The 25791-nt window shown below is 42.0% G+C and overlaps 1 protein-coding gene across 8 annotated transcripts in view; it reads right to left on the bottom strand.

Moving 5' to 3' along the window:
• Positions 1-25791, bottom strand: part of DENND1A (DENN domain containing 1A) — a 159570-nt gene that overhangs the window by 92662 nt on the left and 41117 nt on the right. For all 8 annotated transcript variants that reach the window (XR_011155642.1, XM_069032080.1, XM_069032081.1 and 5 more), the window contains 2 exons: positions 19907-19956; positions 16956-17075 (listed from right to left, as the gene is read on the bottom strand). Coding sequence is in view for 7 of the 8 variants with exons in the window: in XM_069032080.1 (XP_068888181.1) it covers positions 16956-17075; positions 19907-19956 (170 nt within the window). In the remaining variant the exon portion in view is untranslated. The remainder of the gene's footprint in view (positions 1-16955; positions 17076-19906; positions 19957-25791) is intronic.

Here is a 25791-nt window from a genome sequence, read left to right on the forward strand (position 1 = left end):
CTGCAGTGAGGGGCACTGCCCCTGCCAGGAAAGCTGCTCCTGGCCCAGGCGGGCCTGCCCAAACTCCCTGCAGGGCTGCACAGCACCTTGGTCACTGACTCACCTGTCAGCACCTTCTTGGTGGCTCCTTGAAAGCACAAAACATCATTACTTACATGTGTCACAGCAATCAGGGGCAGCAGAACCTTGAGACAACAGTGCTGAGCTGCTGGGGAAATAAAAAGGGTTCCAAAATGTGGGGTTTAAACAGCAGTGAAAAACCAACAGCTGAGGGCCAGGCTCAGACAACAGCACAGGGAGAAAAAGGAGCAAATCAGCATAAAAAGGACCCCAGCCATGGCCGTGGGCTGGGCCAGTGCAGGTCTGGGGCTTTGTCTTCCCCAGGACATTGACCAAAACAAACACCTGAAGTTGAGCCAGGTCAAACTGCACCTGTGGATACAGAGCAGAAAGGCCACAACAACACACCAAAAATGGATGCCTCATTTTACTCTATTTCTATCCCAAGCCAGAAGATGCAACAACTCTAAGAATAGCACAGGGGAAATCTTTAAGAAGATCTACACTGGCATCCAGTTGATTTCTTGATCAAGGAAAAGATGCCTTCCTCAGGAAAAAAGAGCTGTTTCTTATCCAGTTCTGAAGGATTACTAATGAAGAGAGGGTTTGATAATAAATGTCCTTTCTTTGAGATGTGAAAATTCCACCATTATAATTTCTTTTGATATTTTCTGAGCGCTCATTAGGATGAAGGAGAGTCGTAAGTTACAGCATGTACCTCTCCAAATCCCTGCAGCTGTCCCACAGACACCGTGTCCATCCAGGGGCAAGGGCAGAGCAGGGCTGGGCAAACACCAAACACGGGGTGGAACCAGGAATTTGCTTACTGTTAGAAAGGTAAATCTCCAGTGAAGTTGGCTTAAAAAAGGAGAGACTCTCCAGGGTTACTTGTAGCAGGCAACCAGAAAGGAGGACGCAATAGCAGGATAACCAACCTGGGAATGCTGAACTCATCAAACCCAACTCCCAGGGAGCACTCCAGGGTTTGGGAACTTCGTCAGCAAAAATGCTTCATGTTGCAGTGCAGCAGCAGCAAGCCCCAGTGGCAAGGGGGACCTTTTCAAATGATTTATGAAGATTTGCCAATTACCATAGCAACCATTTATAAAACTAATTTTTAACATTGCCAGCTCCAACATTCCATTTACTGGTGTGCTGACACCATGAAAAAGCAGAGCCAACACCTGTGGCAAGATACCTGTGGCACCTTTGGTTTCCTCTGAACCTGTGAAGTCCCACCTTGGCTCACACAATTCCTAGAGCACCAGAGCAGCTCCTGGGCCGTGTACAGGCTGAGCTGCACTCAGGTACAGCTCTCATTTGAAATTAACGGGACTCAGTAACTAGTCTGACATCAACACATTTCATGCAGCATCTCCTCCAAGACTGAGTTGCAAGCACACATAACTTTTACTCCTTCCATTCACACAGATCAGAAGTGGAATTTTTAACATGTATTTATTTATAACACATACTATATATATTTTGATAACAGCATAACCAACTGCCATCTCCTTTGCAAAACAGAACAGTCATTTCCATTTTGCAGATGGGCACACTTCTCTGTGGTGACAGGCTTACAAAATCTGTCTGTATTAGCCAGGATTGGTTTCAAGGAGTTCCCAAATCTTGACCTTTTTGCTCAGCACAATAATCTACAGTGACGTAGAACACAGAATACAATCATGACCTCGGTTATTATATGAACTATAGATGCATCATCACTAACTTCACTGACAAAAGTGTAAGGAAGAGGAAATTCAGGCCAAATGCTTCTTCTGCCAACACGACTCATGCATGTGCCACTAAAACACCCAGTGCTTCAGTTCATGGACTCTGAAGAACAGATAATAACAAGTAAGAATTCCCACCCAGGTCCTTGGCTGTGGCAGTGATGTCACTGCGGAGCCCAGCAGGGTGACACCGTGCAACAGGAGTGACCTGCACCACAGGGGCACCTGCACCTCTCCCTGTGTACCCTCCACACCATCACTGTACCCAACAGCAGAACTCCAGCACAGCAAGCAGAGTTGAAAATCCCAAGGGAGATTCAGCAGATTGAAAAAAAGTGATGGAATTATTATTATTATTGTTGTTGTTATTATTATTATTATTGTCATTGTTATTATTATTATTACTACTGCCATTTTTCATTTCAATGTATGAAGCCAGTGAAGGCTCCTGGTGAAGAAGAACACATTTTCTGACTCACAGTGCCTGTCAATTCCTGCAGGACAAACGACAGCTCCTCAGCAGGAACTCTGAAGGAGCTTTGTGGATAATCCCAACCCTGTGTTTGAAAAAATGCAAGGATGGAAAACAGATCAAAAATTACTCCATTCTCTTGGTGACTTGTTGTCTTATGACTTCTTGCATTTAAAGATAAAACTCTGCAATTCATACTTAAACCAAATATTGCTTCTTTCCATCCTCCTGTGCCTGGCAACTAATGATTCTCCCCCCAGCCAGCATTATTCCTAATCATGGAATTATGTTCTATTTTAAGTTAGTAATGGTTCTAACGATGAACAAAGTTATGTTTGCCAAGCCACAATGCTCTTCAGGGGTTCTATGCAAACATGATTTTAAATAGCAAAAACACATTATCAGAACACCTTTTCTTCCTCTTCATTAAAAGTATTAATTTCCCTTTTTAATTATTTCTAATTTCACCTTAATTTTTAACAGTTAAGATGAAGTAAAATAACATTAAACTACAAATTTTTAAATCCTTTTTCTCTGCTCAAGAGAGGGATGACTCTCCACATGCTATAATTTTCCTTGCAGGAATACACTATCAAATTTTTTCCCCACCTTCTTTTCCTTCCATCACTCAGTGTTTCCAGCATCTTTACAAAATGCATTTGAAAGAACCACGGCATCTCCAGGCTCATTTGGGAATTTCCATAGGTTAAATTCCCAGTTCAGCCGTTTCTCTGTTCCAGTGTCTTCCCTACACATCATGGACCTCAGTGCCTTGTTATTCTCTGCTCTAGACTCAGTCTATTGACACCTTCTCACACTTACCAGCTTAAGCACAGACACCCCAAATCTCCATAGCAACCCCTGTGCATGTGGATGAGATGCAGCCTTACCTTCCACGGGAGCAGCCAACAGCCTCCTTGGAACATCAGCTTTTTATTTATTTATTTCAGTTTTGCCTGATTCAGACCTGCCCCACTGTAAGTACCCCTGCCAGTGCACAAAGCCAGCTGCACGCTTACCTCTCCTTGCTCCCACAGGATTTCTTCTCTTTCTGCATTTTCCCCAATTTTGTAATAAACTTCCCTTTGATTATTACCTATGAGTGATCCTTCCACGACTCAGGTGGAAGTTATGCAGCTTAAGCATGACTCATGTACATATTTTAGAAGTACTAAACCCCACAGAACTGGATCTCATCTTATGGAGCATCTTAACAAATAATTGTCAACAGCAAGTGCTTACATTGCTGACTTGCCATTGTGTATTAACAATAAAAGTCAATTACAACATCCCCTTTCCTGTTTTCCTGCACAGTGTGACCATGTCTGAGCAGTTACAGCAAGTCTCCCTCGCACAAAGCCTCCCAAGTTCCCTAAATGCCAGCACTGAGCCCAGACCTTCCCAAAGAGCTCCTGTGGCCCTGGAGCTGCAGCTCACAAAGGAGCTCAAGGGAGCTGAATGCCCCCAGAACAACACAGAGCCAGAAAACGGCAACAAAGAGATTTATGATGTAACAATTTTACATTTTAGTCAAGCTAAGAAGTGCCAGGAAAGCTCGAGATGCCCATTCCGAGGGGCTTTTGTTCATGCACTGCCATTTAATTGGGACATGGCAACGGGAACTGCAGGCTGAGTGGGACAAAGCTGTCACCCTTCCCCAGGCTCTTTGTGGTCACTCTAAAACCTTGGGGGGAAAAAGAGGCAAGTGCAGCTGCACTGTGGAATTTCTGTAAATAGAAGGAATTCAGAGGAGTTCAGCATGACAGTGTGTGGCATCGTGCAGCACCCACAGCAACCTCCCGGCCTCTCGTGGAGAGGGGACAAAACAACTTCATTTTACAGTCTGAAAAATAAACTTTTTTCGTGGAAAACGTGCCCTGGACTTTCACTGGAAAACATTTAATCCAAAACCAATAGGTTTTAGGAGTCTGGAGCACCACAGATCACCCTGGGAAGCAGGAATCCCACACCTACTGGCTCCCAGCACCAGAACCACCACCCTCTGCTCCGTACAAGGGACTGGATGTTCACAGACACAAACACAGCATGGCTTAGAATGTGCAAAATTTGAAGTACCTTCCATAGTCAAGCTTTCTCCTTGTAAATTACCAACCACTCTTAAATTTTAGAAAGCTTTCTGGATATTATGATAGACTACTTTGTGTTCAATTTATTTCAGAAGTATCTTTGTGGCCTGGTCTGTTTTTGGGAATGTCTGTTTTCCCTCTGGTAGATCATTCACAATCATAAGGTGTCTCATTCCTTTTCAGAAGAGAAACTTGTAGATCTTTGGAGTTTTTTAGTTTAAGATCAACAAGAAACTTCTCAAGCATGTTTGAGAGCAAAGGACTGAAGGAGTGACAGGAAATAAAGGTACATAAAGAAAAATATTTGTTTGCGTTTACAGCACACACTGACAATTACGTCTGTATGCTGTTACTAAACTCACGGGCAAAGAATATCCCAAAAAACCCACTGGGTGAGAAGATGGGCATGCTGAAGGGCTTGACACTTTATAGTGAGATTTATGAAATGCAACAAGATATCCTTGGAGTAAAAAAGTCAACAATTACGTTCCCTTTAACACTGACAGAAACACATTGACCAATGGTTTTACTCAGCCAGGGTAAAATGCTATAAAAAACAAATATGAAGAGGGTAGAGAACAGCCTTAAAGTGAGAAAAGTTACAGATGATACTGGCTCTAAATTATCTGGACTTTAAAAAAAATGGTTATAAAGGCGTTAGAGCAGTTTGGCACATGAAGCTGGATTTTAAAAAGTGAGGATGCACTAGACAGCATGAGAGCCTCAAGATCCCTGCCAAAGTGACAATACAGAGAGAGGATTCCAAAGGCTTAGCTTGTCAAGGAATCTCTCTTCTCAAACCACGTTTAAAAGCACACATGAAAGTGCTGGAAGAGAGAATTCTAGATGTGGCAGACAATCAGAGATCCCACTAGGTTTGAGACATCTGGCATCAGTTGAAATCCATCACATTTCATTTGGGGATCAAAGCCTGCTGTTAAGTCTATCACAGGTTGAAATAGTAGATCCTGAACAGCCTTTTCATCCCAATGCAAATTAACCCTTTTTCCTTGACCAGAGAAACAGCTCCTTTTCATTACTGACTCCAATCATATGTGCTTGTCAAGCTATGCCCCCTAGTACTAAGTTTCAGCTGAAACTTCAGTAGCATTATGAACTTTTTATTATAAATCAAAAGTGCTCCCTCCCAGCCACCAGGCCCCATGCTCTGGCACGTGCTGCAGTGAGCTCCAAAGCCACTCTGGGACAGAGTTTGTGTCACCATCTGTAACGCAGATAAATTCCGGAAGGGAAGAAAAATTTTACACACCTCTGTGCTCAAGAGCCCCACTGCACAGCAGCCAGCTGTGCTCAGCTGCTAAAGGGATTTGCCACATACTGAAAAGTCAAAGCTGAGCATCAGGTGTGTATTTGAGATACCTGTGTATGAGCTCTGAGACACGATGGTGAGTCCTTGCATTTTGGTAAATTAACCACAGAGAACATTGGGGTAGGGAATGAGTATATTTCAGTATCAGAGGAGAAATCAATTACATGTACCTCTCTTCTGCATCCCCCAAGCCCACTTGTCTTCCCTACTGGCAAGAAACAAAGATAAGTGAAGCAAGAGGTTTTACAGTTCCTTCACAGGGAGGGAGCTTCAGCTTCATCAGAGTGAAGAAATATTCACATGCTCAGAGGGAGTACACACAGCTCCTAACAATAACCAAAGTTGGTAGGAAGTCATAAAAGTTAAACCCAAGCAGAGCTGAAAGAGACAAGTGAAAAATTCATGATTATGTCAGCACTGTGGTACTTGCAACTGATAATTTGAGAATGCAAGGGACTGAGCTAGGCACGTAAAGATCACTTTACTTACAGCAAACAAGTACTTGCAGAGCAAGATGTCAATAGGAAGGTTATAAAGATCAAGTCAGGGTCTGATATTTGAGTGCAGATTGTTTATGTTTATGGTTTAGGATTCACAGCAAACATTCAGACGTAAAAGTAAGCACACAAAATGATAGTACTTGACTCTTCACCTGCAGAAACACCATTGATGAACCTATCCACAGAATTCCTGAAAATGTAGGACACATAAATTAACAGAAAAGTCTTTCTGGCCCATTTCCTGGCCAGCAAGCCCAATTTTTATTTATGAGACTTCTTGTCTAACCATCAGCTTAAGCAAATGATTAAAACAGGAAATTGCCCACAATCATTTTATTCTCTGAATACTCAGATTCTAAAACACACTGAGGAAAGTTACTGCAGGTAATGCTCGCTCAGCGTGGAGGAAGATCTGTCCCTTATCAAGCACATTCATAAACAGCCAGAGTTACAAATGAGGGGTTTTATTTGGGCTCCCTGCACAGCCCAGGGAACTCTGTCTCTAGGAAGCCACACAAAGCCTCTCTCCCGTGATTACAGAGTGCCTGGATCACGGTTCCTATTGGAACAATGTGCACAAGTTACTCCAGCAGCTTTTCTCAGCAGTTCCACCTCTCGAGTAGCCCCAGAGTCTCCAATTACCTCTGCATAACCCGAGGGCTCTGCCACAGCTCCAGGTTTGAAGGAGGAAGTTGCCATGTAATCTCATTGGGAATGTTGTACACATCTGTCAGCAGGGACAGGATGCTCTCGCTCCTGACAGCAACCCAAAAGTGATCCATTTGTGGAAGAGAGGATCTATCCATCTTGTACTTTAACCACTTCCTCCCTGCTTTTTTGATGCTAGGGAGGGGGTTTTCCCCAAGGTGATGCACTAATTCAGTTTGTATTAGCTCTAAGATGAAGTTTCCAAGCCAGTCAGCCAGGGCCAAAGGTAATAAAAAGTGACATGATTTAATTACTTCTGTTACAGTTGTTCAGCAACGAAAGAAGGCGCAACACGAAGGCCTAATTAATTAAGTAAAATTAGTTTCTGGTCAGAAGGCAAGACTGGTGAAGTAGCTGGACTGACTGTAGTACTCTCAGCTTTATCCAATTCCACCAGTAGTGATACATTACTAACACTTGGCATTTTTGTTGTGATCCTTCTCATTGATATTTCACAAAAGTGTTTTGACTTGCAGTCAAGATTAAAGCTTCAACAAAATCTGCAAAAAACTTCCTTTGACATACCTTCACTGTTCTTCACATTTACTACAAGTAAATCAGTTAAATTAGTATTGCCCTGGATTGGCAATGTAGAGGGAAGAGAAGATGAAAGCAGAGGTGTTTGTTTTTAGGGATCCTGGGTCTCAGGTCTCTCAGGCCTGTAGCCACTGTGAATGTGAATCCACTCAGGAGCCTTCTCCAGTTCAACTGATTTCTCATTTTCCTGTAAGTATTATGACCAACAAGATCACTAAGAGTCTGTGCACAATTTACTGCCACCATTGGAAAAAAACATGAATCCTTTTGCACCCCAAAGCATTCCCAGGAGAAGGTGGCAAACTGCACTGAAGGTGGAAAAGCTTGCAGAGCCAGGACTGCTGGAATGCATGGAACTGCACAAGTAAGTTCACAAATTTTCTTCAAGGATATGGACTTTAAAGACACAGAGGACTAGAAGCATTCACAATCACTGTAATGGAAGCAATAATTCTGCTTGTCCAGAACTGGGAGAGATGATGAACAGCCCAGTTCTGGAAGCAGCTCCCTCTGGAAAGCATGGCTGCAGGTCTGGGAGCTCGGAACATCCCTGACAGTGCAAGGCTCAAACCTGCTGCTGCGTGTCCTGGAGCATTTCCATACTCACCTTGCTTGCCCTGCCTGCCCCAGGATCCCACTCTCCCGCTGGGTCTGGGCCCCACAGGAGGGTTTGGCCCTGGCAGTGTGAGGAAGCTGAGGCTGTGAGCACCGCAGCCCCAGCTCAGGATCAACAGAAAGCAGGGAAAAGCAAGAATGGAACACACTCCGAGTTTAACTGGAATACACATTTCTCTGGGACACAGCTTGAACTCAAGAGCTCCAAGGCTTCTCCTTTTGCACCAGCACTGTGGAACAAACCCCCGTGGCCACGCGGCAGCAGCGCCCATCAGTGCAGGTTCCAGAGTGAGATTTGGAAGCATTTGCACAATTATGCTGCTCATAATTCAAACTCTGTTTTGTGTCTGTCGTTATAGGTCATTGTTGGCCAGATGGAAAATATTAAGGAAAAAGGATTGCAACTAAATCAATCGGCTGTAGAGTGCTGCCAAAAGGCCCCAGGCTAACTACAAGCAGATTTGCAGGCAGGCTCTGCTCCGGCACAAGGCGGGATCTGGCACATCCTCTGCCCTGCCTAACAGCAGGAGGGCACGGGGCCAGCTGAGAGCGGCTACTGTGCCAAACAGACTGTGCAGGGCTTGCTGCTTGAATGCTTCCACAGAAAGGCAGAATCGATGGGCTCTCTGTAAACAACTCCCTGTACTTCTGGCTGCTACTAACTCACAAGTGGGATAACTTTATCCCACTACAACATTAATGCAAGTACACAGCTCAGCCTTGGTACCAAAATCAACGTGGAAATAAATAAACACCAATGTTAAAGGACAACACTTCAACTTTCAACTAAGAATAATGGTGTGTGCATGCACATACATGGTGGAACACAAAATCAGCATCTTTACTCCAATGCCAAGCACTGCGTGGGCATTCTTTGCAACCTGTGATTTACAAGTAGGGAAAGACACTGAAGCTTGACTATTGAAAATATGAATTTTAATATTTATTTCTAATATCAGTACTTCCCAGGACGTACCATTTCTTTTTGTACAGCTCATGGCTGCACTTACCAATGAGCAGGTCCAGCTTACCTAGGAAGTTCTGCAGGAAAAAACATCTTCCTAATACCACCCAAGTAACCTCTTATGCACTCAGCATCTGAGTGCAGCCAGCCATGCCTGCAGATAAAACTTCAAACTCGCTAGATGGACATAAATAATTTCTGTCTCTAGTGGACAGTAAGAGAAAAAAATGATAGAAACAGAGGGGAGCTTCTGATTCAAACATCATCACCAGTTGATCACACAGAGTAAAGCTTCTGCAGCAAAGACTTCACATCCCCTACTCCAGCCATAAGGCATTGTTAGCTTATTTAAATTACTATTATCTTATTTAAAGATACTTGAGCAAGAGAAGATACTAGGCCTTACAGACTTTCTGAAAGAAACTTCTAGAGTCTACAAAATGCTTAATGGCAGAGATGAAAATGGAAGACAATAAATGAGCAGATGTAATACAAAATTCTATTCTTCTTTTCCTGGAACAGTAGTTTGAAATAGCTCATATCTATCTTGTAAAACTTGTAAGTACAATAATGGAAAAACCACAGGAAATTTGGGAGAGCTATACTGGAGACAGTGTATCAGGAAGAAGAAACACAAAGCAGATAGCTAATTTTAATTGATGTCAAGCTCCCTCTTCACTAGGTTCATCACTTTTCCATATATATTCTGACAAGCAACTGAAAATAAGAGCCAGTGTCTGTTTAAGCAAATCAGCAGGGGTAAAAAGCCTAAACTTTTGAGATGTAAACTGTTTTATAAACATGTCAAGTTAAGGCAGAATGCCTGCAGCACCCGGAGCCCCTCTGGCCCTGCACACGCACTTGGGGCGTTCGCACATTTTCCGAGCCACTTCAGCTCAATTTCCTGTCACCCAGCACAGAGAGTCGCCCTGGTTTGCTACAGTTACAGCTTGTAACAAACTCCAGTTCTTGTGAAAGAAGGTCAGGCTGCAGCTCCGAGTCCTGCCTGCCCTCTCCTCTTTTCTCTGTAAGGCCCATGCCAAGGAACTGAGGAATCTCTGCTCTCCGGCTCTCACTGACAGTCAGCGCAAGTGCTGAAGCCACTGCTAACAAAATAATAATGAGAAAAACATCTATGAAGGCATCAGAGTCTCAACAGCAATATTTTTATTAGGTACAATTCTGTTGTAGCGTTGAATCAGAGATCCAATTGCCCATGATTTATACATGTATTTTGTGGCCTTTGCCATGTCTAACAGAAGCAGTTTGCCATTTGCTTTCATCTCCCAAGCATTTTAAGTAGAACAGGGATTCCAGGGTCGATACACCTCAAGGACCAAACAGACTGTCCAAAATATGTTCCAAGCATTTCCAGCCATTACCAAACATCTTCTGCAAGGCTTCAAAGTATCATATAGATACGCATGGAAGCAAAACATTGATTTCACTTATTACCATTTTATTCAACATTCAACTGTAGTAAATCCTCAGAAAATAAAGACTGGACTTTTTTCCTACATAATTAACCAGCAACGTTTTTTGTGTCTACACAGAAATCTAACAGCAAAAAGTGGAAGGAAAGAAACCAAGTTAAAGGGATTTAAATGGAGAGAAAGAGATGGAGGGTTTTTTTTGTTTGGGGTTTTTTTTGAGGCTGTGTCTGCCCAGGGGTTATATACAGTCACTGCTTGCAGCTTTGACTTGTAATTACAACTTTAAACAAGCAAAATAAATTCTTCCTCTGTTGTAGGACAGCCCAGTTTCATTATCAGTTCTCTTTCTTTCTTTTCAAAAATGTGTATTATATGTAAACTTCTTTTAAATAGTAATTATAAATTTAAATTATATAAATGAATAAAATTATTGATCTCACACAGACTGCACTGAATTAAGTGAAGCCTTACCAAGAAAAAGCACCCAAAACCTCAGCCTGCCAGAACAAAAGTACTCCAGGGGCACTCACGGCTTCTGTCACTAACGGAACCCAGCAGTCCCGGCTCCTCCTTGTTCTCTGTGATGGGTCCCTTCCCCATCTTCCAATTCATTCCAAAAAGAGCAGTGTAACTACCTTCTCACCAAGCCCCAAACAGTGTTCCTATTCATTTACTTCGTGTATGCAAAGGAAAAACACAAAGCATGAAGCCACTGTAAATCAGGTAAGAATCTTTAGTTAACAAGAAGAATGCAAAGGCTCAGCCTTCCCACGTATCAGATTGCTACTAAATACAGTAAAATCCTTGTTGTTAATGTCAGGGTCTGTACACTGCACAGAGGAACATTCCTATTAACACCAGTTCAAAGAATGCATCACAAATCTGTGCTTTTTCCTGTTCCAAACTTTCATCCAGAACCAGTAAGGATGGAACATCCTTCCTTATTCACCTGTAAATCCTCCTTCTCAAACAACAGCTACAGAACATTCTAGAACAACAACAAAATATATCCAACTTTCCAATTTAGGTATCTAATAATTTTCACAGGTTATTAAAGAATTTCTATAGGCTCAAGCTTTTGTTGTGCTGAATGACTCCAGCCTGGCTCACTAACACGAACAAAGTGTTCCTGGTACATGCACAAAGGCAGCCAAGTCACCTCTGGAGAAGTGGGTGAAATCCAGTGAAACCCCCATTATTTCAGCTGCTCAAGAAATACTTCAGTAGAAGTCGAGTCTGAGGCTACAAACACCAGCACAAGGATTCAAAGATGATGATAAAGATTAAGAAAAGGGCAAGAATCCTATTTCTCTAGTGGAAGAGGACGGAAACAAGGGGGAAGCAGATTCCCATTTCTTCTTCCCTCTTCCTCTCCATCTCTGGAAAACAGCAGTCAGTACTGGTCAGTGTTGCCTTGTCCTTGGGAGAAACCAGGTTCACTCCTCCCCTTTGCACCCACTATTCCATTCCTTAAAAAAATCCCACAGGAGATATTCCAACAGACAGATCAGCCTTACATTGTGTACACGTATAGGAAATCAAGCCTTTTAAAAGCACCTGAATCTAAACTCTAATATTTGGGTGTTTTAACAGTGCAGATTGTTCAAAGAATGTTGAACCTGTGGGATCTCACATCACAGTTGAGACACAGCAGAAAGTGTCATGGTAAATAAATGAACTCACTGATGGGGTGGTGAAAAGTATGATTTAAGGCAGGTGAGCCTTCATGCAGCCAAATACTGAATCCCACCACAGAATCAGCTGAAGACACACAGAACCCAACAAGTGGAAAAACTTGTAAAGAAATGAGTGCACATAAAAGAGGTTTTGTAAATTTAACCCTTGCATAGTGTGATAATGAGGTTTTTCAAAGTGCAATACAGCCCCATTTTACAATAATGTCCAAATTCTAAAATCAAAATGCATTCTCTCCCCACAGCGTCAATATTTTTCTGTGGCTTTTGGCCAAATCAATGAAAAGGGAAAATTCTAGAAGACAACAGGACAATTACTATAAAACAAGCCCCACCACAAATACTCGATCTCCTCCCCCAGAGGCTGTGGGGCTGAGCCCTCTCCCCCAGCAGGTCCTGGTGGGGCTGTGGGGCTGTACTGTCCACAGCAGGGCTGTGGGGCTGAGCCCTCTCCCCCAGCAGGGCTGTGGGGCTGCACTGTCCCCAGCAGGTCCCGGGGGGCAGGGTGGGCACTGCCCAGGGCTCTGGGCAGGGCAGGGCAGAGCAGCCCCCGGCACTGTCTGTCTGTCCCACGGCTCAGGGCCCTGCCAGTTGGCATGCCTGGGCCAGGAAGCTGTCAGTTCCAATCAGGGCCCGGCCCTGCAGCCCTATTAAAGAAGTCTTGCTGGTTTAGGGGCGGCCACTGTTTCCAAAGCATGGGAAAAAAAAAAAAAAAAAGGAAAAAAAAGAAAAAAAAGGAAAAAAAAAAATGGAAAAAAAAGGGCTTTGCTTTCCTTAGATTTGAGCTGGCAACTCTCACTGACTGGAGTTTTCAAGGAGCTATGAATGAGCCTAACAAAGGAGTTCTGTGGCCAGTTTCTGGCTGAAATCCATGTCAACAGTTTTTAAGGTCACAGGTCACAGTAACTAACATTTATTCCCAGCAGACCCCGCTCTAAACACAAGCTGTAAGTAGTACAAATTTGGAATTTTTCTGTAATCCCTTGAGATATTCCTGATCCTTCCACATGTTTCTGCTCAATTAAAAACAATTCTCACTTTGCACCACAAGAGAGGCCCCTGCTCAGAAATCTTATTCTGTCCTAAGAATAAATGGACAAAGACTGCAATCAAAGGGAAGGAAAGGGGGGAGGAGAGGAACTCACAACACATCACACCAAAAACCTCAAATAACTCCATACAGAATCACATTCAGTTAGTTACATTTTCTGCCATCTGTCACAAACTATTATGGATTCATTTCTTTTTATCTTAGAAAAAGAGTGGTGCAGAGCTCAGCTATTTTGGCCGAGAGGGATTTCCACACAAATGTTTCTGCATTTCACTACAAAAGAATGATTTCAGTTTGGGTACAAAACCTGAATATCCACCAAAAACATCAAATTCAGTAAAACTGAAACCAGAGTTGCACATGGGAACTTTGCAAACCAGTAACTTTGCCCAGGACGTTTGTGAACCAAAGCAAAACTACAGAAACTTGGGTTTGCTTTTGTTTTCTGTTTAAATAAAAGACCAGAGCTCTTCACTAAATCCAGAACTATCTACACTGTTCTCCCTCAAAATCCCATGTAAAATCTGATGCAAAATTAGAGTGAAACAATAAAAATTCAGCCTCTTAATGTATATCCATGAGGATTTATCCCATTGTATCTGAAATCCTGAAATCCTTAAATAAAGTCTTAGAAAGAAAAGATATTTGGGTGTGAAATTCCCAAACTAGAACGCAGAATTTGATGACTGGACATTAGCTCTTACTCTACTGTAAAGAAAGCACACTTTAAGTTTTAATACCATATTGCATTGCAAAAGGTAGTCTGGAATTCCAATTTCCCTGGAAGATGTGGGTGTGTGCCACGAGAACCTCTGGGTCTGTCCCTCACCTGGGCTCACCCCCAATCCCGGCGGGGTCTCTCCCTCACCTGGGCTCACCCCCAATCCCGGTGGGGTCTCTCCCTCACCTGGGCTCACCCCCAATCCCGGTGGGGTCTCTCCCTCACCTGGGCTCACCCCCAGCCCCCGCGGGGTCTCTCCCTCACCTGGGCTCACCCCCAATCCCGGTGGGGTCTGTCCCTCACCTGGGCTCACCCCCAATCCCGGTGGGGTCTCTCCCTCACCTGGGCTCACCCCCAGCCCCCGCGGGGTCTCTCCCTCACCTGGGCCGTACCTGCGCCCCCGCGCGCCCTCTGCTGGCGCCGCCGCCGCAGCGCAGCCGCTCAGGGTCACCGCAGCCGGGCCCCGCAGCTCCACCGCGAGCCACAAAATCGGGGCAGGGAAGAGGACCCCGAAGAAGAGAGGCAGGTTCGACATTGAATAGAGTAGCTCTACATTAAAGACATCCACAGAACACCCGGAAAAGCAGGTTTCAAAGTTACCAGAGAGTTCATCAATCTGTGTGAGCTACAACAGCAGGAAAAACACTATGGTAACTATCTAAAAAGCAGATTTCTAAACATTATTGGTTAAAACAGTCAAAGCAGCTCCCTGCCAAATGGAATTGCCTCTCTGCTGGCCATACGGTAACCCCACTGCTACTGAACTCCAAGAGGCGCCTTGCTGTGCTCTGCATCCACAGGGAAAAGCCTCTGAGTCACTTCAAAGCTCAAGTCCAGACCCTGACTTCTGGCCCTCGAGTACTGGGTCAGCTTCCAACTTTGCTTCCAGAATGCTGCAGAAATTTTTTAAAGCACTCTCTGAGAGAAAACAATTTCCTTTTTCTGCTGTTCTTCTTCAATAACTAATCTAAACATGTGATGGTTTTCTACCTCCAAACCATTTTACCATGGCCAGACCTAGAAAATCCCTGATAAGCACGTGAATAACATCTCTAGTAATAAACACCATCACTTATTTCTTATACTGTTGCTGAGCATAGCAAGGAATATTTGAAGCTTGCTGCCATCCAATCTGTAATTTAAAAACAATTAAACATTCTTTTCATCCCCATTTGGTTTTACTTATCGTTCTCACATTTTTCAGCATGTTTTTCCCCATCCATTTACCATGCACCATCCTTTAGTACATAAAGGACACTGAGAAGATTCACATCAATAACGGGAGCTGCAGTCCTGGGAACAGAGGAAGTGATTTCATGTATTGCTGATTTACACTCTTTATTATCCTCTAAAACCTGCATAAACTTGCATTAATGATGAACTTTCTTTTTCTCATCAGTGCACAGGAGAAAGAAGCAACAGGAAGGAAGTGAAGAGTCCCAATTCATCCACTGTGGTTGGTTTTTTTTTGGTTATGAGTTGAAGCAGAAGGCATTTAACTACAACAGAACTCCTCCATTTCTTCTTGGCACTCACTCAACATAAGGGAGCTGACAGCAAAGAACTCTTATCCAGGAGGGATCAAGAAGAGACCCAGACTATTCCTCATTCAGATTTTCTTTTTAAAACTGTGTTTCTCCTTTAATTTGACATTAATCAGGCAAAGTTACCTTCTGTAAGCAGACACTGCCCACATGAGACTCAGGGAATCAGCACCCGACTGTACACGGGAGCAGCTCTGTGGGAAGAGCTGGGAAACACCTTCCTGCCTGCAGGATACAGTCCATGCTGCTGGACTTCCAGAGCTAATAATAGCTGAAGTGTCTGCCACAGAAAAGACAGAATGAAAGAAGACACTGAGCAAACACCTGTCACTCTGCCTCCCACTCAATTAATTAGGAATTTGGGTAGATTTCACAACAATTTCTCCAAATATTAAGCTCCCATTCCATGGCATTGCTGTGTGCAGCCCCCTGCAAGGAGAGGTGACCTTGTACTTTGCAATGTCCCCCCTGGAATGCTTCAGAGGGGGCACATTCAGTCAGACACACCCAGGGTCCCTCTCTGAGGTGCCCCCACAGAGGACAGAGACAAGTTCCCCTGTTCTCACCCTGGTTGTGTCCTGTGCAAAGCCAGCCGGGGATGGCCCTGACAGACGTCTCCAGCTGCTCACAGAGCAGTGTCCTCATTTGTGAGGCTTCAGCCCCAACTGTGCTGTCACCTCCCTGGCTGTCCCCAGTTACCTCTGGGCTGGCTTTACCTGGGCTGGCTTTACTTGGGCCACTGCTTCTAAACTTCCAATTCCTCATGAACACACAGAAGGCAGAAAGTAGAAGACAGACAATTCTTAAATTTGTTGAAAACAAGACAGACCAGATGCTACATGAAAATCTTCAGTCCATGGAAGTTCTTAATGGAACTGAAACATTGGTAGACATCAAAACTGATTTTACTGGCATCATTTCTTGCAGCAAATATTAAAAAAAATTCTGGACTGTATTCCAACATGGCTATGGGAGGTTATCAAAAACTACTCTGATAGAGCCTCTTGGCCCATTTTCTGTGAAATGCATAGTTCCAGCTTCCACTGACAGTCTTTATTATGCCAAACTTCACAAAACCCTCAACAGGACAGAGGAAAGCTCACACATACAAACTTTGGGGCTGTGGAGAGCATCAGTGACATTTCTCAGTTACCAACAGATGCTTTGTTAATAAAACTTGCATATACAAATGTCCACAAAATGTCTTAACAAGATCAGTTGTGACAGCTAAAGATAACAGCTGCCATCATGCTATGTCATATCAAGTTACTGCAAATAGACTTTTTTTACCATGTTGTTAACTCCAGAATGTTGACTACAAACAAATACAGTTATCTACAGAGGAACTCCAAGTGCAAGGGATTTTGCACCACTTGTGCAGAAGAGCAGTGACTTTGAGGACCAGATAGGGAAATAATTCTGAACAGCTGGAAATGGTAATTGCAGTGTAACTGCAAAGTCAAACACTGCTCCTGCAGCCAGCCAGAAGCCAAACCACAGACCTACCTTAAGATACAGAAGCAGCTCTTGGCCCCTGAAGATAAGCGACAGAATCCAAACCTCTGCTTGCTGTCAATGTCTGTGAGCACAAATGTGAAGTTCTGCCCAACTTGGTTAACAGCATGGCTGGAAACAGAGCAAGAGAGAAAAATTACTGCTGAGCTAACTCTGTGTCAAGTATCACATGCAAGTCATTGAACCTGTAACACTTCCTCTTTCAGCAGAGTCTTTTTGAGAAATTAACTAAAGAGTATGCACCCTTTAGAACCGTACATACGCTTGATGAGGGAGGAGTGGGGGGTTTGTGGGGGTTTTTTCCCATTTTTTAAGCATGGGAGGATACTAAAAATGAGTTTGTCTTTAAAAGAAAATGGTTCTGACTATCAACTAGCAACCAGCCCCATGTTCTCTCATATAACCCAAAATATTTCTAATTATAGGAAATTAAAACTTATTTCAGGTCAAGTTCTAGGGCTTTTTTAGGTTTTCTGAGAACTGAGAAATCTGACTTGCATTGACGTGCAGCTTTACAAGGCACTCCTACCAACTGCAACAAATACCCTGGTAAATTCAAGGCCATTTAACTAGCAGTCACAGGCCTTAAAATATTCTCTTCTATGACGCCACATGCAAAAAACAATTTCTGTGGGAGAGTACACACTCAGTGCCTAGAGGAAACAAAAGAAAAACAGACTTGCAGAAATAAGAGTTGGATCCAGATGGGAAAGATGTCACTGTCCAGCTTAGAAAGAAGAATCCTTCAGTGGATTCCAAACAGGGAAGGAAAAACATGAAGTGATGAAGATGAACAAAAAGACATATTTAAAGCACTCCAGTAGCCTGAGAATTAGCCAGTGTAAGTACTATCATCCTCCTGAAATCTAAATGTCAGCAGAGCAACCACTTCCATAAACCACACTGAGCTGCTGGGGATACCCAAAAATCCCTCACTGGTGGTGTGTTTTATCTGCAAAGCTTGGATGTAATGTTACTATGGTGATTTTAGCATGGTGTTTTAAAAGGGGATTATATGCTTAATTTTAACAAGGTTGAGAGCTGAGCGTGTGTGAGAAATAGCATTTGAGCTGACAATTAAAACTATGGAACAGGGGAAAAAAACATGTTTCATTAGCAGCAGGGAGAAGCTTGTTTATTAAACAACTCAGACAAGTTGGTGAGTTCCTCCAGAGCAAACCTAGAGAGTCCTGCATTTATGTGACCTGGAGAAACCAAACCTCACTGACAGGTCTTGCTCAAGTTTCAGTGCCAGTTCTTCACAGGAAGGATAAACTTTCCAACATAAAAAGTGTTCTTCCTAAGATTTTAGTATCAGCCCTTCAGACTCACGGCTCTGTTTTCAAACGGTCAGAAGGTCTATTTAGAGCCTCACAGGATGGAAGCAGCACAAATCTCATCTCTAACGGGGCAGACAGAAGTTAGAGCCAGAGGAAAGGGGAGAGAGGAAGAGTGATTGCCATAAATCCCCCCCAGCACCTACACCTGACTACCACAGTTCTGGCAGGGAGTTGGACCAAGGAGCAGCTCTGCACTCCTGCAGCTGGAGAAGAGCCTCTGCCTCATAACACCACCACAACAGCAGGAAACTCCTGGTCCCTTGCCTGAAGGAATGGCAAACCAGTCCTTGGGGTTTTGACCACTGGCCACAATACATATGAACAGAATCAATGTGAAAAGAATGGAGTGACTGCCACTGAGAGCCAGAACCTTCAGTGCCACCAACACGTGTTATTACATCCAGAAGAGAAGGAGCACAAGCATCTCCTTCAGCTGCCACAGCCTTAACTTGAGGTGTGTTCTGCCTCCTGCAGCATGGGAAGTCCATTCTCCATTTGAAATTATTAAGTATGTTTTGGGTGACAATGTCTCCTTTATGTTCAAACTGGTTGGCTTGCAGTCTTTCAGTGACAGTCTGTGATATTCAGACAAACAAGTGGATCCAGAAATGGGAATCACTTTTCATTATGTTCTCATTTGCACCCCATATGGGTTTTCAGTGTTCTATCTTTCAAAATGTTATATTGCTGAGGAAAACCAAAAACAACAAAACAAACAAAACCCCTAGGTACAATAAATCTACACACAGAAAGCATAAATATTTCTAGTAGAAACAAATACATGAGAAAAATGTATGAGTATTTGCCTGCTTCCACCCCTTAGGAAATGAAAAGGATGAGCAGCAAAAAAGTGATTCCAAATTCTAAAATGAGAAAAAGACTTGCAGCAGTTTAATCACAGTAAAGGCCAATTCCCTCAATCCAAACCATTCAGTGTCTCAGCTGATGAAGACAAGTTATTCTGACCAATTAAGTGATGCTCAGAGATGAGATGAGCACTGGTGTACCCTTCCAAAACTTCAGTTCTTGTTCTTTTCATGAAACCATCAAAAATAACTCACAGTAAAAGCAAAACGAAAAAAGTTCCAGAGTTTCCTAAATTACATGACTTAAATATTCTCAGATCTCACATCCACTTTACTATTTCCCCCCCAAAATTAGAAGTCACCTTAAGTAGCTGTCAAGTAAAGCATCAGCATTCCAGCAACATCAAAAGGCCTTTCAATGTAAAGCATTTAATTAATTGTTCCACCCAAATTTTGGCAATTAAGAAATAAAATGTATAAGCAGACAAAGCTTTGATATTAATAGGTATATTTGACAATTCCTACACAAGCATTTTCCATCCAAGCATTGCACAGAGGTAAAACAAAATGCCCTCACAGTGCTGCCACTGAACAACTCCAACTTTTGAAACTTCTTTTTGTTTCATGGTGCCCATAAAAACCCCAGGAAAAAGTGATTCTAAGACTATAATTTGCACTCAGGTGCTTTAAGTCCCAGTCACACAGACAGAACACTATGAATGGTATGGCTTTTATTTTCTACAGCAGTTTTATTGACAAGCTTATTTTCTTGTAAAGTTTGAAAAGCTAACAATACCTGTCCACATAGAAGGGGAAACAAAACTTGGTCAGAGTCTGTAGAACTTCCTGTAGAGAGAGAAGGAAAAAAAAAGATAATTTATACATCTTTGGGGACCAATAAATCTAATATTAACCACATCACACAATTTCACAACTTTGCCCTGAAGAAATAAGAGACAGATGAAGAAATATGGGCTTTATCAATTACATGGAAGGAGTACCAGGCAGTCAATCATGTGAAATAATAAACATGATCAAACTTCATTAAAAATGAAAAATTAATCAAGATTCACACATGGGCAGGCAGCAGGAGCCATCCAGCAATTCTCCAAAGAGGAGGAGGAGGTTGGGTTGTTGAGTGTTAACACCTCTCTGGGGACAATCCCTACCCTGACCATATGGATTGGAGTGAATAACACCAAACCACATGGGCCTGGCCTGGCAGGACCACTTCTGCTGGCACAGCTTTTGACTGTTACCTAGGAACAGAGGTCTGGGGGATTAGAGAATACTTCCTAACATCAGCAAGATAAATAACAAAAGATGAAGCCAATAGGTCTCATAGCAGGAATGTTTAATGTTGCCTACTGCTATTAGAAAGGAAATCTGAGTGTTAAAAAACTGACTAAAATAATGTGTATTAAAATGAATACGGATTGTTTAACCTACAAACCATTTTGTAAAAGTTGCAAAACAGCACCACAAACAGAAAAGCGTTTAAATGTGAGAGCAAAGAAAAGGATGAATATGAAAAGTGAGAACATGATCAGCAGATAATAATTTTCAACTTTACAACATTAAACAGTCACTAAGGAGGCAAAACCAGAAACATGTTAGTCCTAAAACAGTTGTGTTCATAGACAAAAGTAAACCATTAGATTTTCAAAATTTGAATTCTGTAACCCACAACCCACCATAAAGGTTTCTCAGTTTGCAGATCTTTCCTGCAGCTAATTCATTGCTCATTCTCCTTCACACTTCAATATTTTAGGTCCTGAAGTGTAAATTCTATTTCTGCTTTCAGAACCCAGAACAAACAACAAACCCTCTGATAAATTCAACACTTTTCTGACCAATAACAATAAATTATCATCAATAACTAAATAGATGCTTCTCGCTTCATTTATTTCTAAGCCAAATGCCATCGTTCCCAAATAAACTCCATCAATCTAATAACCTCTCCAGTGAAGCACAAAACATATTGACTCCCTTGCAGGAACATGTTCCTCCTGCATAATTCAAACAAGCACAGCCCATCCTGAGCCGTGGTTTCAGGCTCAACTGCTCACACTCTTCTTTGGAGGTTTCTTGACAACTAAAATGTGGCAAGTTCTGAGGATTTCAGGCAAAAACAGATATGGAAACTTTGACTTCTTGACAGTTTATTGATAGATTATTTAACAACCTCCTGTTTTTAAAGAACAAGAAATGATCTATTGAAGAATGCCATGTAGAGCCAAGATGTCTCCTCCTTTGAACTGCAGCAGGAAACTTGGAAAGGAGCTATGTAGATTGCAGAGTCAACTGTAGAAATCTCTATTTTGATACAAAATAATGCCTTGATAGTAAAGGTCTCATTAATATGATTGGGTTCCCCCTGGTGCAGAATCTCACTGATTTTCACAAGTTGAACAACTTCAATTGCTCAGGCACAAAAACTGCATCTTGACAAATTTTAACTATTACACAGCTGTCCTTTGCCACAACTGAAATCTTACAGTGCAAAATGTCAACAAACAAACAAACAAACAAAAAACCTACGAAATAATTCTGAAATTATGAAATTATAATTGCAGGAGAGCAAAGCGCATGTATCTTTTTTGGCCTTATCAATACATATTGTCCTCAAAATAATGACTGTTTACCTATCATTTCAGAAACAAAACCATACAGATACATAAAATTCTGAAATAAAAAGAAGATAAAGCCATCAGTCACCTCAAAAAGGCAGACTACATTCTCTCTATTATTTTGATGACTTGAATAATTCCTGTAACTGCAAGTAAAACCATTCACATAATAAAACATTCAGCATCTCATCAGCATTGTGTCACTGGAGAAGTGCATTATTCAGAACTTACTCTGTATTTGTTCCTTGATATTTACAGCTTCCTAAACACAGCAAATGAAATGTTCATTTAAACAGGCCATACATTTGCTCTGTACTGCTCTACATTGCCTTCTCCTTTAAAGAAAGACTTTACAGTGATATTATCTGGCTTTTGCAATGTCATTGGATGTAATTTGCCATTCATTATACACCGATTCTTATCTGGCTCGATTCACAACCAAAAAAATTGAGACTAGCACAGGTTAACTGCAGACTTATTTTTCAAAGCTAACTATTAAAAGAATGTAAATAACATACGTAGAATTAGTTTTTAATTAGCAAAACTGCTGATCTTTTGCATGTAAGAAGAACAATTACTGGAGAACTATTCAATTTTTGCTCAAGTTGCAAGCTCATTACTCTAAATATAATGCTGCTTTTTAAAAAAATTCTTTAAATATTCCTCAGTTTGAAAGATAAGCAATACCTGCATCATTCATATACAGTGTCCTACCCCAACCTCTTTAGGTGGGTTATTAATTATGACCTAGAAAAATCTTCATTTCTTTATGATTTCAGACAAAAACCATAACAAAACATAACCTAGAATTGCTCCATGTCAACATCTCACACTCTTTTTTTTTTTTTTTAACCACCATGAAGCACAGAGGAAGTATCAACAGTCTGTTTTCTTGTTTTATTCCCTTATGCCTATTTTCATAAAGAAAAACCTACATAAATGCCTGTAAAGCAAAGCCCCCTAAAAAGACGACCAGAACCCCCCCAGCAATCCAGGACAGGCAGCTGATCAACATAAATTACCCGGGAGCTGCCGCCGGGGTCTCCAGGGGATCACACACCAGTTTTCTGGATCAATCCCCAAGTTTATATTTTCACAAATCTTTTTACATGCAGTTTGATTTTTAACATTTTAATGAGCAAAAAGTGCATCTCCAGCAGCCAGTCACCAGAGCTAAAGTGCAGGGCATGAACCGTGTCCCGGGGGATCCAGCGCAGCCGCAGCACCAGGAGCTGGAGCACAGGCACCACCTGGCTCCCCGTCCCAAGGTTCCAACTCTTTTCATAATCAAAACACTGCTGACATTATAAACCCCACATGGGCTTTCTAAAATCCTTCCCAATCAATAAAGCCAGTACATAACTTATCGGAGACAACACAGAGCTCATTGATTAAGTTTGGTTTCAGTAGCAAAGTTTTCAAAATAAATGAGGCAGGAACACTGCGCTCAGCCCTTTTGTGTCACAACCACCTCTGAAGGTGAGGCAGGCTCTGCAAGGCTTTCCTACACACACAGGACAGACTTGGAAAGCCAGGCTGGGAAATACACACAATACACACCGGGCTCGTGTCCCAAATCATCCCTCTGTAGCAACCAAACAGTAAAGACAGCTCAACAATGCTGAAAAAATGTGCACATTCACTTGTGAATTTAATATGCAAGCTGCAGCTGAAGTCTTTTTTTATTTTTAAACTCTTCACCGTATGCTCCCACTTCCAAATCAACAGAACAACTTGAGATTCTCTTAAATACAGTGTGTTGCTTCACTTCTCCTGCTCAAATGAACATCACTAACAAATATCCCACAGGCAGCTGCAATTAAAACTGCACTGATAAATGATGTGCAAATGTCTGGGCTAGAGAAGGGGCTGCTGCAAAGTATCTGCTCTTAGAAAGATTCACAAGACAACAGAGATGCAAAGGGGAACAAGAAGTGTAGGGAGAATTTGGACAGAAAAGAAATTAAAATACAGGGAGATCCGTTAAAAATGAGTGAATAAGGTGTGATACCTAAACAGGAATGTGAGTCAGAGCAGGGAAACAACACACCACACAAACCAACAGGTTGGGAACCTGTAACGGAAAACCTGAGGAAAATCTGGATGAAATTGGAAAGACCACCCAGAGCAGAGACTGGACCTTTAGCTGTGGATCCTGGAGGGGAGGGGGAAAGGAAGGAACCCCAAAACCCCACAAGTATATTTAACAAGAGAACAGAGCATGGCCAGTGAGAGGAGTTTTCCATGGAGAGAAGAGATGACTCCATGATGAAAAAGGTGGATGCTGTTTTACTTCCTTGCCCTTACACCAGAGGCAAAGTACAGCTGAGGCTGCTGCCAGTAAAAACGTTACACAGAGAGGGTGGCAATACAAACACTTTTCATCTTATCCAGCTTGAAAGGTCATCTGAACCCAGCAAACCAGCATGACACGCTCCCTCTGCCATGGAGGGACACCAAGAGACTTCCTAGAACATCAACAGACTGAGGAAGGATGGAGGAGAAACTGGAGAACAAGGAGGGCCCAGAAGAGAAATGCACCCAGCCTGATGGGCACAGGGGATGTGAGCACAGGGAACAGGATGCCCACTTGACCAGTGAGCAACTACAGATGACTTTATGCTCCTTAGAAGCAACATCAAATTTAAACACTGCAGAAATGTTAATACAGCACTAAAAAGTGCTAAGACATTAACTGAAGCAAAATATTATCCAATTAAATTTGGATTGTACATTAATCTCTCCTATACCCAGAGAATTGTAAACAGCTCTTATATTTAATTCATCTATTTGAATAATTTTAAGCTAACAATTAATTAAATGATCCACTGCAAGGGAACAACAGATTTAAGAATAAAAAAAAAAGTTGTCAGTCCACCCAAATAACCAACTTAAGCCTGATAACAATTCTGTTTAAAGCCCAGAGGAACAGAACGATCCAGAACACCATCAGTTCTGTTGGCTGTGCAGGGTTGGTCACAGACATTCTCCTAGCAAAGGGAACAGCTTTCTGCACACTAATAAACACCTCAGGAACAATTTGGTAACTTTAAACATTTCGCAAAGCAACTACTCAAACTTTTACTTATAGAATAAAAATGTAAGAAAGCAATGCCAGCACAGAAAATTCAACCCCTAAACTGACCACAGCTCTGAGTGACAAACAGGGATCATTCATCTCGTGTTCTGAGAACTTAAATCTGAATTTGCATTTATTATTAGTGCCAGTTTATATTAATTCACATCAAATTTCCCCGAAGTTATGATTACAGAGCATTCTCATCAATTAACAAATGGTGTAACTTGTAGTTAAAATTCAAGAGAAGCCTTTCAATGCCAGTAGCTTATAAAAATGAATTCCCAAATTCCAAAGTGAGGACCCTGCACTGGGGCCAGCATCACACAGCCACAACAAAACACTGAGATTGAGCAACATGACAAAGCAGAGAAAGCAAACAATAAACTTAAACTCAAAATTTCTCTGAGTTCTGAAGATTTTTCTAGTTTTGAGAAAACTGATACAACAAAGACTCTTTTAAAAAAATCATTGCTAGTTTAAAATAGTTATGTCAAATTTCATATTGCATTGATTTTGCAATAAAATCTTTTTACGCCTTACAGCAGTACGGAGCATTACTAAATTTTGTAACGTACAAAATAATTTAAGAAATAATTTTAATCCGTTCTTTAAAAGAATGTTCTATGCCCAAAAAAATCTGGACATAATAGAACTACTTTAAATTGCCTGAATTTAGTTTTATCTCTACTTTTCTATTTCTACTGGTATTCCAATACAACTTTATAGCACTAGATTAGCCATTTGCTCTGTGTTCCAGAAATCCATCAGCTCTTTCTGAGAAATTCTAAAGCTTGAATTAGGGGAGGGTTCTATTACCCAAGTCACCTCTCCCTGCCTGAGGGTCAGCAGGGGAACAGGGCCATACAAAATAATGTCATTTCATTGAAGGTAACTGATTGTTCTCAGGAAAATGTTGTTTTAAATAAACAAACACACAAACAACTCCCAACACGCATATCCACAATCCTGGAA

This window comes from Aphelocoma coerulescens, chromosome 17 (assembly GCF_041296385.1).
Source record: "Aphelocoma coerulescens isolate FSJ_1873_10779 chromosome 17, UR_Acoe_1.0, whole genome shotgun sequence".
In the NCBI taxonomy this organism is placed as follows: Eukaryota; Metazoa; Chordata; class Aves; order Passeriformes; family Corvidae; genus Aphelocoma; species Aphelocoma coerulescens.